Source organism: Cygnus olor, chromosome 6, assembly GCF_009769625.2.
Source record: "Cygnus olor isolate bCygOlo1 chromosome 6, bCygOlo1.pri.v2, whole genome shotgun sequence".
Taxonomy (NCBI): Eukaryota; Metazoa; Chordata; class Aves; order Anseriformes; family Anatidae; genus Cygnus; species Cygnus olor.
The window spans coordinates 3,857,714-3,872,338 of NC_049174.1; the positions used below are offsets into that span (position 1 = coordinate 3,857,714).

General features: G+C 35.3%; 1 protein-coding gene across 2 annotated transcripts in view; it reads right to left on the bottom strand.

Annotated features, from left to right (window-relative positions):
* GLS (glutaminase) overlaps window positions 1-14,625 on the bottom strand; it is a 58,599-nt gene that overhangs the window by 17,619 nt on the left and 26,355 nt on the right. The window contains exons 8-15 of one of the 2 annotated variants that reach the window (XM_040562223.1): window positions 11,812-11,844; window positions 11,492-11,550; window positions 10,234-10,300; window positions 9,672-9,722; window positions 7,130-7,306; window positions 5,908-6,039; window positions 4,261-4,353; window positions 268-3,434 (exon numbers count right to left, since the gene is read on the bottom strand). In XM_040562223.1, the coding sequence (XP_040418157.1) occupies window positions 3,288-3,434; window positions 4,261-4,353; window positions 5,908-6,039; window positions 7,130-7,306; window positions 9,672-9,722; window positions 10,234-10,300; window positions 11,492-11,550; window positions 11,812-11,844 (759 nt within the window). In that variant the 3' untranslated portion in view covers window positions 268-3,287. Of the gene's footprint in view, window positions 1-267; window positions 3,435-4,260; window positions 4,354-5,907; window positions 6,040-7,129; window positions 7,307-9,671; window positions 9,723-10,233; window positions 10,301-11,491; window positions 11,551-11,811; window positions 11,845-14,625 lie in introns of those variants that run through there. The other variant, XM_040562222.1, reaches the window with a different exon arrangement.

A 14,625-nucleotide genomic window follows, 5' to 3' on the forward strand; every position in this document is an offset into this window, starting at 1 on the left:
AGCAAAGTTGCAGTAAGGAGGTTTTGCTACTCTGATTTTTGCTTTCAAGATAACAGTTCAAAGAGAAAAATAATTAAATCATTGTACAAAATGTTTAAGAAATCTTCAGAAGGTTTTCAATGACCCATTTAACTAAATCTGCTAGGCCTATCTAGTTTTCCAGAACTTTATTGCTTTTTAGAATAGAGTGCTCCCTATTTCACTTCAGCCTCAAAAAGGTGTTTGAGCAAATCTGTTCGCCACTGAGTGAAAAAAAATACAATAAAATCAGCTTAAAATAAATTTATTAAACAATACAAAAATAAGCATGCTGGAAATTGAGATACATAAATAACATACAATGCAAATGAAAAATGGAAAACGAGACAGGTAACTTAACAACTGAGCCAAAAGGTACAACACAAATGCTAAAATAAAACTTCCAAAAGCATTTACATTTCTAATGAAATGTTAATGATGCCAACAAAGAAAAACAAACAAACAGCTAAAATGCTTGAATATCAAGAATTGCTATTACTGTAGCAGAGGTGACACTAAAACTGTTGCAGACTTCCACCATTCAATGACTAGCCTCTAGCACCAGATTCTTTCAGACCCACTCACCAAACATCGTCCGGGCATGGGCAAGTTGCCGTGGCAGACCAAGAACTCTGATCCCTGCTACCTGCGTAGCCTGCCATCACTGAGAGCCATCTGCAGACACGTCAGGCCAGAAGGAGACCCCCTGAATACAGGCCAGTTGCAAAGTAATTGGTCCAAAGGAGTCTAACCCCTCCAAACTAGAGGCTGGCCTAACTTCTGAGACAGACTTCAAGAGCATATATTACAGAACTGTAATATATTACCTAAAGTAAAGACTGTATAAGCTGTACCCTAAAGGTTCTTACTATGCATATTGAAGATTGACTTGTCTCCTTGATTTTTTTTTCCCCAATTTCCCAAACAGAGCTTGTGTCTAGCACAAGTTTTGGTAAGTAATTTATATTTACAAGATTTTCATTTTCAGATTTTAACTCAGATGGAACAATTGCCCATCTTCATCTAAGTTTTTAGTAGTTGCAAATCCTGCATCACACCTTCTCATTTTTTAATTAAACCAGTAATCAGCAACATGTAACCACTGTAAATACTTCTCATTAGCAGCACAGACATATTACCTTCCCTCTTGCAATCGAGGGTATTTCAGGTAACCACAGTTCTGCAGGATCTCAATACTTGTTACGTCTCTAACTACTACTTCACTGAAAAAACCTCAAACAGGTGAGAAATTTTTATAGTTCAAGACTTTGCCTTTACTTATTTCCAAGGTAAGCACTGACAAACCTAATGCCAAACATCAGTGATAAAGAATAGCCATTATTCAGCAATTTATCACTGACATCTGTCCACAGACTTGCTTGTTTATTCCACAATAATAATAACAATAATAGGACTTGAAATTCACCAAACCGTGATTTTCTGTATTGTTTTGCTTGAACATTTTAAACACAGGCTTCAAACCAAGGAAGCTCATCCTTTTTCAATACATTGCTAGATGAAGATTATTCAGGGTTAAGTCAGAGCTTATTGCATATATTAACATTATTTAAAACGTTGCAAGACTAACAATACCTAAACAAAATAATTAAGAACAGCTTGCTTCCTCAGAGAACATAAGCTTTGCTCCTTGATTGACAAACATCTATGTGAGACAAAAAGGGGCAGAAAAACCATAACTTTCCCCTTATGCAAAACTAACGCATGAATGCATTTTGGAGCTTCGGACAACCAAAAGAGGGAGAGCAATTGGGATGGGCAAGCAGGGAGAAGGGGTGGAGTTGTTGTTAAGGAATCATCCATCATTACCTCTTAAAATCCTCAATGAGCTGTAATGCACATAGATGAAAGAATAGCATTTATCATTATTTGGACAAGTTTTCCAGAGTTTTATAAAAAATGATTCTGCGTGAGGCACACCAGAAGGTGGAATACATCCAATTATCTGCAGGCTTATACAGGACAAAATTTTATAAAGATATATAATTGTTTTCTAAGACTTTTAGTATCATTCAGAATCTCAAAATAGCTACAGGTTAAATCTGTGCCCTCTGTCCAGCACTGCCTACTGAACCTATCTGAAGCCTGCATGCACCATTTCCTTATCCTACTCAGGACACTTATATCAAGTGTAAATATCAAGTTATTTAAGTTAGCAGATGTAGTTTCCTGTAAGAGAATCCAAGTCCTGATTCTCTGCAAGCTGGCAGAGGTGCAAACTTGCTAACCCTTGAAAAAGGAGCAACTGGTAACTTTAAAATTTGCTCAGGTAAAAATAAATGAGACCTCTAATCATATATATGAACATGCACACACATTAGCGGCTGAAAAATAAGTTAATTGTAAACAGTTTTAATATCATCTATCAAAATGCTTTACTCTGAATACATTTCCTGCTCACTACTCTGTTGGTTAGTACTCTAAAACTAAGATTGCTTACATTCCTCTCTAGGGTGGAGCACAGCATTATTAGTAAGGCAGACTTCTGAGTCATAACTACCAACAGGCAGTGCAGGCAGCTAGCAAGACAAGATAGTTTGCTAAGAAATCTTTCTGCTATATTAGTCAACTTGCAAACAAGGCAGGTTTGTTTCCTCTTCTGTCCCAGGCCTCCCCAGCCATTTTTGCTCTTTTTAATTCACTATTAGCATTAATAATGATTAAAGTTCTGATAAAAAAATACATCATTTTCACTAGCATGGCATATCTAAGGGATCCATTTCTGGTCAAAGCAATTTAAAAGTTCCTACTAAAATAAAGGATACAATAATAACGTGACTCTGAACCTAACTCCACTTAATTTGGAGGTTGTGTTTACTGTATTTTCCTGACATTATGTTGCTTTGTATTTTAATTAAAATTCTTCTGTCTTCACATGCTGAACCAGATCAGGGGACGCATCTTAAGTTCTTGCTTAGCTCTAATATTAATTTACTTAAAATTCTCAGATATAAACAAAAATACACAGATATACACAAGACGTATATCTTTGAAAACATTCAGATTTACCTTTTTTTTTAAAGTAAACGTGCTTTAAGTAACTACAAGAGTCATTTAACAGTTTTGGTTTCCGTTGTGTGCGCGCTTTTTTCCTTGAACTTTGACAGCATTTTTGGTATAGCATACAGAATTTACACAAAATTTATATATAAACGAAAATACCAGGCAAACAATATTCAGACTGAAGTTAAATCTAGAGATGCTTGAGAGTTTTTAAAATGTAGAATTTAATGGAACTAGAACCCATTCACTTAGTTTTGCTCTCCCCGACCTTCCATTCTATACACTACGGTTCTGGAGATGTCCTCGTTTGATTCAGGTGACACTTTTTTCCATACTGTTTCTTTTAAAGCAAGTTCTTGCTGGAGATTCTCATAGTCCATTGGTCCAAAGGAATGCTAGTTGTTCAAGCAACATACATTATTTATTAGTGTATTTGAAGGAAAAAAATCCAAATCTGCAATCAATGCTAAAAGACTCAAGTTTTTCACCTCTTCACATGTAAACTGTTATTTTTTGTTTTCCAGTTATAAACGATTCAAATCCAAATTGGGTATTTTTCAGATGCATGCATGCAAATATTTAGAAGCACTTCAACAATCACTCTCCTGTATCTTCTCCCACTGAAATCTTCATGCCTTAGTTAAAACATTAATCATAATCTCAAGCACCCTCACACTTATCTTTTGTACATGAAGCTGGATTAGATTCAGTTCTTTCCCAGCGACTGCTTATACCACTTCCTTAATAACAGGCACTGGTCTACAGCAACCTAAGGCCTGCACTCACTGCCTGTGCAACTCTCGGCAAATAACACGGTCTCAGAGATATATCACTGTGAAAGAAGACTGAACATACATCTCATGCATTCCAGCACAGAACAAAAGACTAAGCTCCCCAGCTTGTCAATTTTATTTTATTTTTATTAAAAGGCAACCATAACAGCAACTCTTAGTGGCTCACATCAGATACCATATACTTACTCTAGCGAGGGAGATGAACTTGCATGAGATAGAGTTACAAATCTAATATTAAATTCTACTATACAAAACCCTGTCATTGTGTGGTCCACCCAGGTAAGTGTCCACTAATAATGTGCATGATTGGTTTATCCGAAAACTTTGATGCAATACATGTCATTGAGCAGTTTTACATTTAGCGAAGAACTCTCCATATTTCATCTGATGTCTACATGCAATACTCACTAAAAAAGTTTTAACTTACCCGCTGATCACCACCTTCTCTGCGAGGATCAAGCTTTTTTGCAAAGTGTCTCAAATTATCGTAATTATGGAAATTGCACAAAGAAACCAGATCCTGCAAATATTTAAATAACGTAAGTTTTCTATATATGGTAGTCAAATGCATATGATATAACAATATTAGCACTTAAGTTCTACATCATATCGTAGTAACTTAAACCAGTAAGAGAAGCTTATTCAATAAATTAGTACCAATGTCTGTAAGGCTCTTTGAACGTAACACAACGATACAAGTACGTTTTAATAACAATATTAAGCTCACTTTTTAAAAAAGCAAAGAACAGACAGCAATTTGCAGAGTATCTATGGGCTGGTCTAGTATTTAAAACTCAAAAATTCCGTCAAAAGTATGAAACAAGAAAACGTATGACATAATGGACTTAAATTTGGTTTGAATTTTATATTAAAATTTATAATTGCACAACTTGGCTATAATATTACATTTGAAAAACAGAATGCTACACTCACGCTACTTGTGTGCCATGATCATCTATCAGGTTTTAGGTCTCATTTTAACACAGGTAAGTGCAGTAATTCCTTCACCTACTGTTTTTTTTAGTGACTTGATAATTCAAAGTATCGAGTGCAAGACTTTCATATCAAAGGTTTAAAAATATTTAGACTAGAACAGGTAACTTCTTTGTACTGCACAGCTAGATGGGAAGTTGTAATTGCTGCTCATCCACAAACTGAAACCTTACACACTGTAAATCCCATGCTGTTGTGGATAAGCTAAGAGAAGGCTACTCATACAAGTATTTACATCCCAGGTTCCGAAGTCCACCCAAACTAGTATCAGTGCAGCTTTACTGTTATTGCTACTGAGGAAGAAGAACAAAAATGTTTGCTTTCAACTTCCAATGCGTTACTAAAAATCCTAAGTTTCCTATGGGACTCTAGAGAGCCTACTATTTTCTTGAAACTTTATATTCTGTTTTCCATTTGTCATTACTTAATGAGTATTGCAAGGTTGATTTAGGCAGAGAGTAAGAACGATGACACTTTTTTAAATTCTCCTCTCCCACAAAGAATGTTTATTTGTCATTTAAAAAAACCTATATAAAATCTTTGCTGTTTCTAACACTGTTGTCAGACTGTCCACGGCTCTTTCAAATCAAAAGACGATGCTAGGACTAGCTTGCCAACAACTGCATCTGATGTATGAAGGTCTTGTGTATCAGATTATTTACAGAAATCTGCTTTAAAAGATCAATCAGAACAGCAGTATTTCTTTGGAATCTTTTTCCTTTCATTACAATAAGAACAGCTGCATTTCTTATGTTTTGAAAATTGATTCCTTCATGATTGTAGAGGAAGAGAAACCAACAGATAAAGCTCCACACCTTCTAATGCAGCATACAGGAGACTGGATGCCTTTGTTAGGTCAAAGTATTTCCTGTATTTTTTTTTAAATGCTCACAGAATTTAAGTGCTATTTATTATTAGAACGTAAGCATCTTGTCTTTTCACAGACTCTCACCCTTGGATCAGATGAAATTGCTACATATGAAAGAATGAAGAATCACTATTTAATCCAGTGAGGTCTCAGCTATACCAACTGAAACTCAGTAAGCACCAGCTGCAAAAGAAAAAAGGCAATGCTGCTTACATGACAAAAATGGATTCCTTTAACGCTGTTGCCCATCTTGTCCAAAGGAGGAGACCAGCACATCAAGCCCATAACATTAGGAACAACCAGAAGAATCCCACCAGCAACTCCAGATTTTGCAGGAAGACCAACCTATAAAGTAAGCAGAGAGTCACTGTCCTCTGCATGCATGCAATGTATTTTACTGAACATTATTACACAGCATTTGTATGAGGTAGATCTGGAAAGCACTTTAAGCTGACAAAGCATTACCACCTATTTCTTTTTAGGCAGACAGTAATTTGAACCACAGTTCATGGCTATCTGAGGTATGTGGTCAAAGATATTTGCTCTCAGTAACACAGAAGCCAGTGATATAGCAAAAAAGATAATCCAAATCTCTGTTGTAATAAAGCAATTATGACTAAGCAGTAATATATATAGTTTGTCTGTCATGAAGAGTTTGCACAATGGGATTAGTACAAAGCTATATAAATATTTAATGGAAAAGGTAAACAAACAAGAAAACAGAAGAGCCTGCCCATAAAGTCATTAAACAACCCAGCTATTTACAGTCTGGGTAAAGTTGGTGCTTCCCCCCCAGTAGGGACTAATGTCTCATATCCCCGTATTTCAGTAAGCAGTAACTTCTTAGGTCACACAAAGCACCACAGTCAATTTTACAAGTTTGCAACGAGGAAAACCGAAAATGCTAAAAACAACACACTGAAAACACAAGTTGCAGCACGTTTAAATACTTGCATAAAAGAAACATACTGACGGACATAGAAACATGCTACGTGTTGTGCACACCTTCCACTTATAATACATGAGGACGACTTATGAAACAGCCTGAACCAAAGAAGAAAAAGCAACTGCTAGCAAAAGCTTCTTGCTATCTTCTACTCCCATACATCAGGATTCCTTCAGTTATGCTTACATCTGCATCAGTAACCTGTTTCTCTCACGAACAGCTTTTAAGGTTTAAGTATGTGTCAGGGTGAAAAGAATTCCCAAGCATGAAATGGGAGATTATACTCATGTACTTCAAGGTATTGCGTACAAGTAGTGCCACAGATTCCAGGAGGTATTTTTCCCATACACTGTGTTTCAATTCCTAAACAATTCATATAACGCCTCCCCCCGCCCTGCAAAAGCAGGCATGCAAGCCCCTGAAGATGGAATAAAATAGCACAGATTAGTCTTCCTAGTCAGCTCTAATTAATATCTGAGAACTACTTACATGGAAGGCAAACTGCCCCGAAAAGTCGTACATGCCACACGAATGCATCAAACTCAAGGTATTCCGGACTGCTTCAGGACTCAGGACTCTTTCACCAGTGATTGGGCAAAAGCCACCATTAGCCAGAGTTGCTGCCATCACACTTGCTGACTCACAGGTTACTTCTATTGAGCAAAGCTTATGAAAAAGAAATTGATGTTATAAAAACTGATAACTCTAGCACAATAAGGTCCACTATAGCAGGATCAACAATGTCTCTACAGAGATAACATTTCATTAAATAACTTGCAGCATAATATTTGTTACAGATGATGCTAGTAGCATCAATCAATATGGTCTGAATCTTCCTACTATAAAGATATAAAGATCCCAGTGACAGCGTTTGTAAAAGCCTTTTTAGTAGTTTGGGACAGTATTTTTCCACGGGTTAGTGTCTCAGCTTGAGTCCTCCCCCCACCCACCTTATGTTGTTTTGAAAGGAAGAGGTCTGGAAAACGATCTCAGTATTCTGCATCTGCTTAAATGGCAAAGCCATAAATTAACTTTTTTCAATTTGAGTTTTTTTTTTTTAAAGTCTTAGAAGACCACACTATCTATTAAAAGTACATTTCAAAGCTGCAAAGTCTAGCACATACAAGTCTTAATGCCAGCACTTCCTGCTGATGCAGCCTTATTTTTACCTTTGTCTCATATATGCTTTATGATGTATTAGTGATATGACCACATGTTTGTCTCCCCCAGGATCCCTGCTTCAGTACAGACTATACATACTTTGGTGACACATCAGGAAATGTGATATGATGCCATCACCTGATGCTGCCTCATTTCTGCAGAAACCAAAAGATAAGCTGGTTTCAACCTGAAGCTGAAATGCTACTCTGTAAAGTAAACAAACTAGTGCTTGTACTTTTGATTTGCCAAACAGTCATTACATGATACTTCATGAAGTTACCTAATCCAAGTTTTCATGGGTAGTTACTACCTGGAATTCTTATTTTCCGGCTGCCAAACTCAATACATCCTAGTCCAATCAACTGGAGTTGCAAATCAAGAGAACGTCTGAGACGCATCTAAAATAGCAACTGTGTTTTAAACATATGAAGCATTACAGAATATCACCTACTTTGAAGAAAGCGTTTCTAGGTTCTCATTTTCAGCACCTACATTTTGTACCTTAGTTTTGCAAAATAACAGTAATTCTTCCTCACTTTACAGAGGTAATATGAAACCAAGTTCATTACTGCTTAGAAAGTTCCCAGTTACACTAGTGAGGAAGCAGCAATACAGGAGAAAAAATAGCCTTTAAAGTATAATCTGAGTGCAGAAAAATAAGCTCTGTGCAATGAGAAGAAAACATCAAATTGCCACTCAATATACATGCCCCCTGTTATCTGAGTATGGGGTGGAAAGGGGATTTTGTAAGGGAAAACTAAGTGACAGAGCCATGAAATTCGGGCTCAAAATGCACGATAAAGCCAAATTAAAACTGTATTAGAAAACTTAGTGTTGGCCTTTCTTAACTTATGACTAACTTTGCACTCAGAAGCATATTAGGACTTGTAGTGGGACGGAAAGCATTTTAAAATGGATGTTTAAACAGTAATTTGAAAAAAATCAGTTTGTTCTGTGATAACAGTTCAAAGTAGACTATTAGTTTGTATCTAGTTTCCAACTTAATAACTGGTCAACAGTCCAATTTACATACACAATTTATAAACAGTCGTTCACTTTAAAGGCTGGAACAGATAGATCCCAATACAAAGCTCAGATAAAAATCTGCATTTAAAAACAGTTTCTAACTTGCACAGGTAAGAACAAGTATCATGAATCAAAAACAGACTCCTTTTGAGAACCGATTTTTTTTTTTTTTTTTTTTACACTTCCCCAGGCAGACTGGATCAGTAACACAACTTGAACTGGCTCGAGAACTACATGCAACAGTGAATTGTGATTTTTTTTCTTTTTAAGGAAAGCCTTGCTGACAAAATACCTCACACTTGCCAAGTTGTCATTTTGTGACAGTTGCAAATAATTAGCTAAAGTGAGGAAAATAACATGGGGGAAGGAAGAATGCATTTGACTAGATTCTCTGTTTTACTCAAAAGTAAAAAGTTAAGAAAGGAGGAGATATTCATGTTATTTCATTTATAACACTACACTTAAACTTACAATAGGACATGCAAATACTATTCTAGTTATGTCAGAGTTCAACATCCTCCACAACACAATAAAAAGCAGCAACTCGAAGCAGCAGAAATATTTTAACCTCATTGAAATAACACAGGACAGGACAAGGTTCTGAACTACTTGTGCTTTAAAGACATTTGCTAGTTTGCATTAACAATAAAGACACCTAAGTACATCACCTAAACGAAAGCAAATCTGGATACATTAAGTGTACATCATTCATTTCCAAACAGTTCAACTGATGCTGACAAATTTAATCATAAGCCGTTAAAACCTTTTTATGAATAAATCAGCTTCTATTGTTTATAACAGTAATCCCAAATCCATTCTAAGTCTCAATTTTAGAGTTAATTACCTGAAAATAGAAGTCTAGGATAGCAACCATATCTGTGCCTTCCGGAAAGCACTGAATGAGTGTAAAAAAAAATCTTTAGGTAAAGTTGCACACAGACAAAATTAAACCATATTCTTATCAGCATATGAAACACTAGGCAGATCTTAAACACTTATTTTAATGTAACAAGTAGAAAAAATCACTTCCCATTGGAAAATAATACTATGAAGTCAACAAAGCTAGGTGTTAAAATATTTTTGGTACAGGTTTGAACAGCTTTAAATCATTGAGTTGCAAAATGCATCTAAAGTCTTATAACGTTATCTGTACAGCACAGTTTATATATTTTAGCCATGATAATTTATTTGTCCTATGATACAGAAACAAGGTATCCAATGTAAAAGTATCCAATGAAAATGACACATGTATTCACACCCTAAATGAGACAGGGCATTTTGAGTACAATACACAGAGTATTACAAAAGTTTGTGTCATTCTGAACATCAAGTGAAAGAAATTAAGAACACTGATAGACTATGAAAAGCACTGAACCTTCAAAATACGATAAACAAAAGAGATCAACCTTTTTTTCTTTCAAGTAGTAGCCAATTGCAAAGTTTCTATCTCCACTCTCTCTCTCGGACTGGAACCTTGAAATAAATAAAAAAGAAGAGAGATCAAACTTTCAAAAGTGTTGAAGTTCAGAGAAGCATGACGTAGCTCAATAAGAAGTAATGTGTCCTTCATGTGCAGTTTTAACACAAACATTTTATTAACAGAACAAATTGCCATAAAAGCTCACCCCAGTACACCCTGCTGCAGTGAATTAAGTTGGAGTCAAGCTTCAACAGCTGAATATATATAGTACTGGTTTACCTATACATACACAAGCTGACTTGCAGGTAAGAGAGAAGTGCAAGATCCTACTCTCAGAAGCACTCCTAAACAGGCAGTGGCAGAAAGAAACATCTGAAAATAAGCTGTAGTGAAAGGGTCATTCACTGACAACATGGACCAAACTAGAGAGGAACTCGAGGATCACATTAAAGCAATGACCAGATTGATGTCTGCACTGTTCATCATGATGATTAAGTTAAGGATGAAACCTAAAGAAGGAATCTGTATGGATACAAAGACAGGTAATTCTCTCCTACCTGGTTATTCTATTACATTTATATAGAAAGACAAGAGTCACAGTGAGAGCCAGTACTTCCCATGGTAAGCACTTTGACGCAAACAACACGCAGGAGAAACATGCTGCTGCTGCTGCTTCTTCCATGTGCATGCCAACTAGCACCCTGGATGCCACTCTGCGTGGAATCTTTAAAATTTTTCACAATGCTGCCTCAAAAAGCTCTCAAGATTTCTGAAATGCTACATATTGAGTTAACTGGGGAAACGGGGGAATTATTTTAGAAAAGAATTTAAATACAACAAGTAAAAAGCATGAAGAGTTCCAACTGTATCAAGTTTACTTTCTCAACATTTGATACACAACCATTAGCATGCACACCTTAATTTTTAATATGAATGCCCGGAAGGTAAGAGTTGCACGCACTTACAGCTCTCAGAGCCATAGCATCATAGCACTACGACAGAATAACGACATTTCAAAGAGAAAATGAACACTTCAATGTCAGATACAGCCACAGTGATGACATCCATAGACACATGCACAACTTTATTTCCTGATAATTTTAAGCCAAAGATAGACCCTATGACATCAGGGGTGAAATTATGGTTTCCATTTTAAGTAACCAAACTTTGCTCTAAACTCATAATGCCAACTGTCAGTTGAGGTATTTTTCACCTAACTTTATTAGGTACAGAAAAATACTCACGTAGCATTACTGAATCCAACATACTCATTACCAGCCATTTTATTCATGAATTGCATCACCTGTTAAAGACAGAGAGGAGGGAGAAAAAAACATGCTAACATGTTCCAACATAGAAAAAGTTGTAACTGACCAACTTTCAACCCAGCCTTACCCTAAGACCTATCTTGTAACAAAATTTTGCAAACGCAATCCAAATCATTAGATGTTTAAACAACCAAACACAAATTTAAGGACTAAAATTTCACGTGCAGTTCATTGGCCATACCGAGACTACAATCACTCATTTTAGTTAGAAGAAAGGAATATCATAGTTCACTTACGTAGTCAAACTTTTCTGCATTATTTGCTCCTTGCTGCAAGAAAAGAAAAAATAATTTACAAAAATGTTAACATAAGGAACAAATTAGTTCACTTAACATCTTTAGGATTTTTATTGCATAGAACTAAGGTATGAAGCTAATTAAGAATAAGGTACTAAAATCATTTAATATATTAATGAAAAATTAAAGTGTTAAGTAAATCTTTAACTATCATTTAAGAAAGAAATCCTATAAGAGCTATCAAACACCTGCATGTTGAAAATGAATTTAAACTGAAAAAGGTATGCTTTATTTTAAGCTCTCTCTACTCAACTTTGTGTGTTTAACACAAGTAAAAGTAGTACTTAAAGCAAAAAAAATAAAAATAACTACCATCAGGATAATTATAATGAAAACATTAACTTTTTATAGATTAGTAACCATAGGTAGTCTTACATTACCAATAGAGCTGAGCATAACAAAATTCAGGCTACTGAGGCTAAAATATTTTCCATGGCTAGTGCCCATACTAAGAATTTGGATTGAAGACTTAAAGTGTTACCCCTTACTATGAAAATAATTGCATTTAATCAAAAGTATCTGATTTAATAGCTGATTAATGTCCTACCTATTAAAAAGGTAAACAAAAAAAATATAATTTCACATCATACAGGACAGTACATCACTTTGCTAACAACATAAAGTAAAATATAAAACAAAATAATAAGGATGCTAGGACACTTAATTCTTAAGATCAAGGGGTTGTTTGCTTTGTTCTTGTTTCTTTCCTCTGGGGAGAGGACGGGGGTGTAGGTGTGAGGGGTGTTATTTGGGGCTTTTCTTTTTTTCCTTTTAAGAACAGTCTCAAATTTAGTAGCTGCCAGTTAAGGATGTATTGATTCTTTATTGTTATCTGACAGGAGACCTTTCACGAATTCCTGTAGCAAGATATTGAAATAAAGGTGGGAGATTTAAGAAAAGTGCATGGTCGACTGGGGGGAAGGGGGATTGAGCTAATTTTTTGAAGTAGCCAAGTAGCATCATCTTAGGAAGTTTAAAAAACTATGGCATTACATACACAAGTAGAAACAATACATCTGCAGAAGATGTTTTTATAAGTAATTTTAGTATTAAAGATACTTTATTTAGCTATAACATTCTGTTTAGCAAACTATTCAAGACACTACTTGCACAATGTTTAGTATGGGAACAGGGAAAAATTGGAAAAAACTGAAGCTTTCTATCAACCAGTATTTTACTTAATAAAATGTGTAAAGCCAGTCTCATTTCCCACTCTACGTGGATTAGGGTGTTGCAGATAATCTCTGAAGCCCATGCATCAGCTCATCTACAAGAAGATGTGCAGTCATACACGTACAATCACTAGCTGAAAGGAACACCAGACTGTTTTGATAGAACTACACAGCCGTGGTTACCTTACAATTAAAAGCTAATAACCTTAAAGTCAATAATCTCTATCTAATTTGTAATAAGATAAAAAATTATGCTACATTTCATCAAAATGTTCCTGTATAATACCAGAACACAAGCCTTAAAAATTTAACTCCAAATCTGTTCAATGAAAAATAATTAAAAGAAGAAATTACCAACTTCATTGAACTGTTGCAGTTGTCAAAATATTCCATAGATCCTAATGCTGTAAAATATGTAACAACATTTAAACCACAAAAACCTTTTCAAACCTTTCAAATGCACAATGAACATCTTTTCTGGGAAAGTGGGTCAGCATTAGTTATGGGATGCTGCATTGATAATTGTATGGTTAGACATAATAAATTGAAACAAGTTCTTTTGTTAAAAAAAGAAAGAGGGAGAAAGGGATCATGCTTTCTGCAAAAATATAAATACATAATACTTCACTTTTTTTGCCCAGTTGAAAAAAAATTCCCTGCCCTTCAACAAAAAAAATGGCTCTTCTAGCAGTATATAAAATTGGTGGGCAAAAGACCCAATGCAAACTTGTTCCACATCAACTTATTATTAAAAAAAGGTTTCTTTTTAACAGTTGCATCTACTCTCGTATTTTGGGAAGAAAATCTTCTGTATACTAACTCAGACGGTGCCTTTTTAGTCATCATTGATGCTCCACACACTTCCATAGGTACTTTACATCAAAGAAGAGCATTGTTACAGGAAGTAGACTGCTCATAATACCTAAAACATTTGCCTAAGTAATCGTATGACTAAGACTTCAGCAGGGATTTAACATAAGACATAACTAAAACAGTAAACATTGCTCCCATTCACAGAACTCAAAAAGCAAGGCATTAGTTTCCCTGTTTCAGCCCCTTACAGATGTATGCCTCCCTCCTTCTAAAAATCTAGAGACAAAGATAATGCATGTTCTACAATTAAAAGCTAAGTGTAGATATAAAATCTTAACAGAATACTGAGCAACTTTTCCATAGTAATTTAAACAGATATAAAGACAAAAAAACTTCTGTTGCTGCAAGTGCTTCTTATTGTTAGCTTGATTGTATAAGCTTATGAGGCTGGGAGCGCCTGGACAATACTTTTTGTTTTTCTTTTTCTTATAAGTTTAAGTTCAGATGCAATTCACCTGTCTAGGACATTGAACATTCCATGCACTAACTCCACAAACACTGCATTTACTGGAACATATGTTCATATACACACTTACTGTATACATGCTTGTGTGTATATACATATGGAAAAACATTTCTAAATGAATACAAAATGAAACTGAAAACGTTAAGATTGAAGCAGTTTGATAGACAGAAGATTCAAACTTGCAAAAGACAATTAGGTAAACCCTCAAAACCAGTGGAAGCTACGGCTGTCTATCAAATTTGA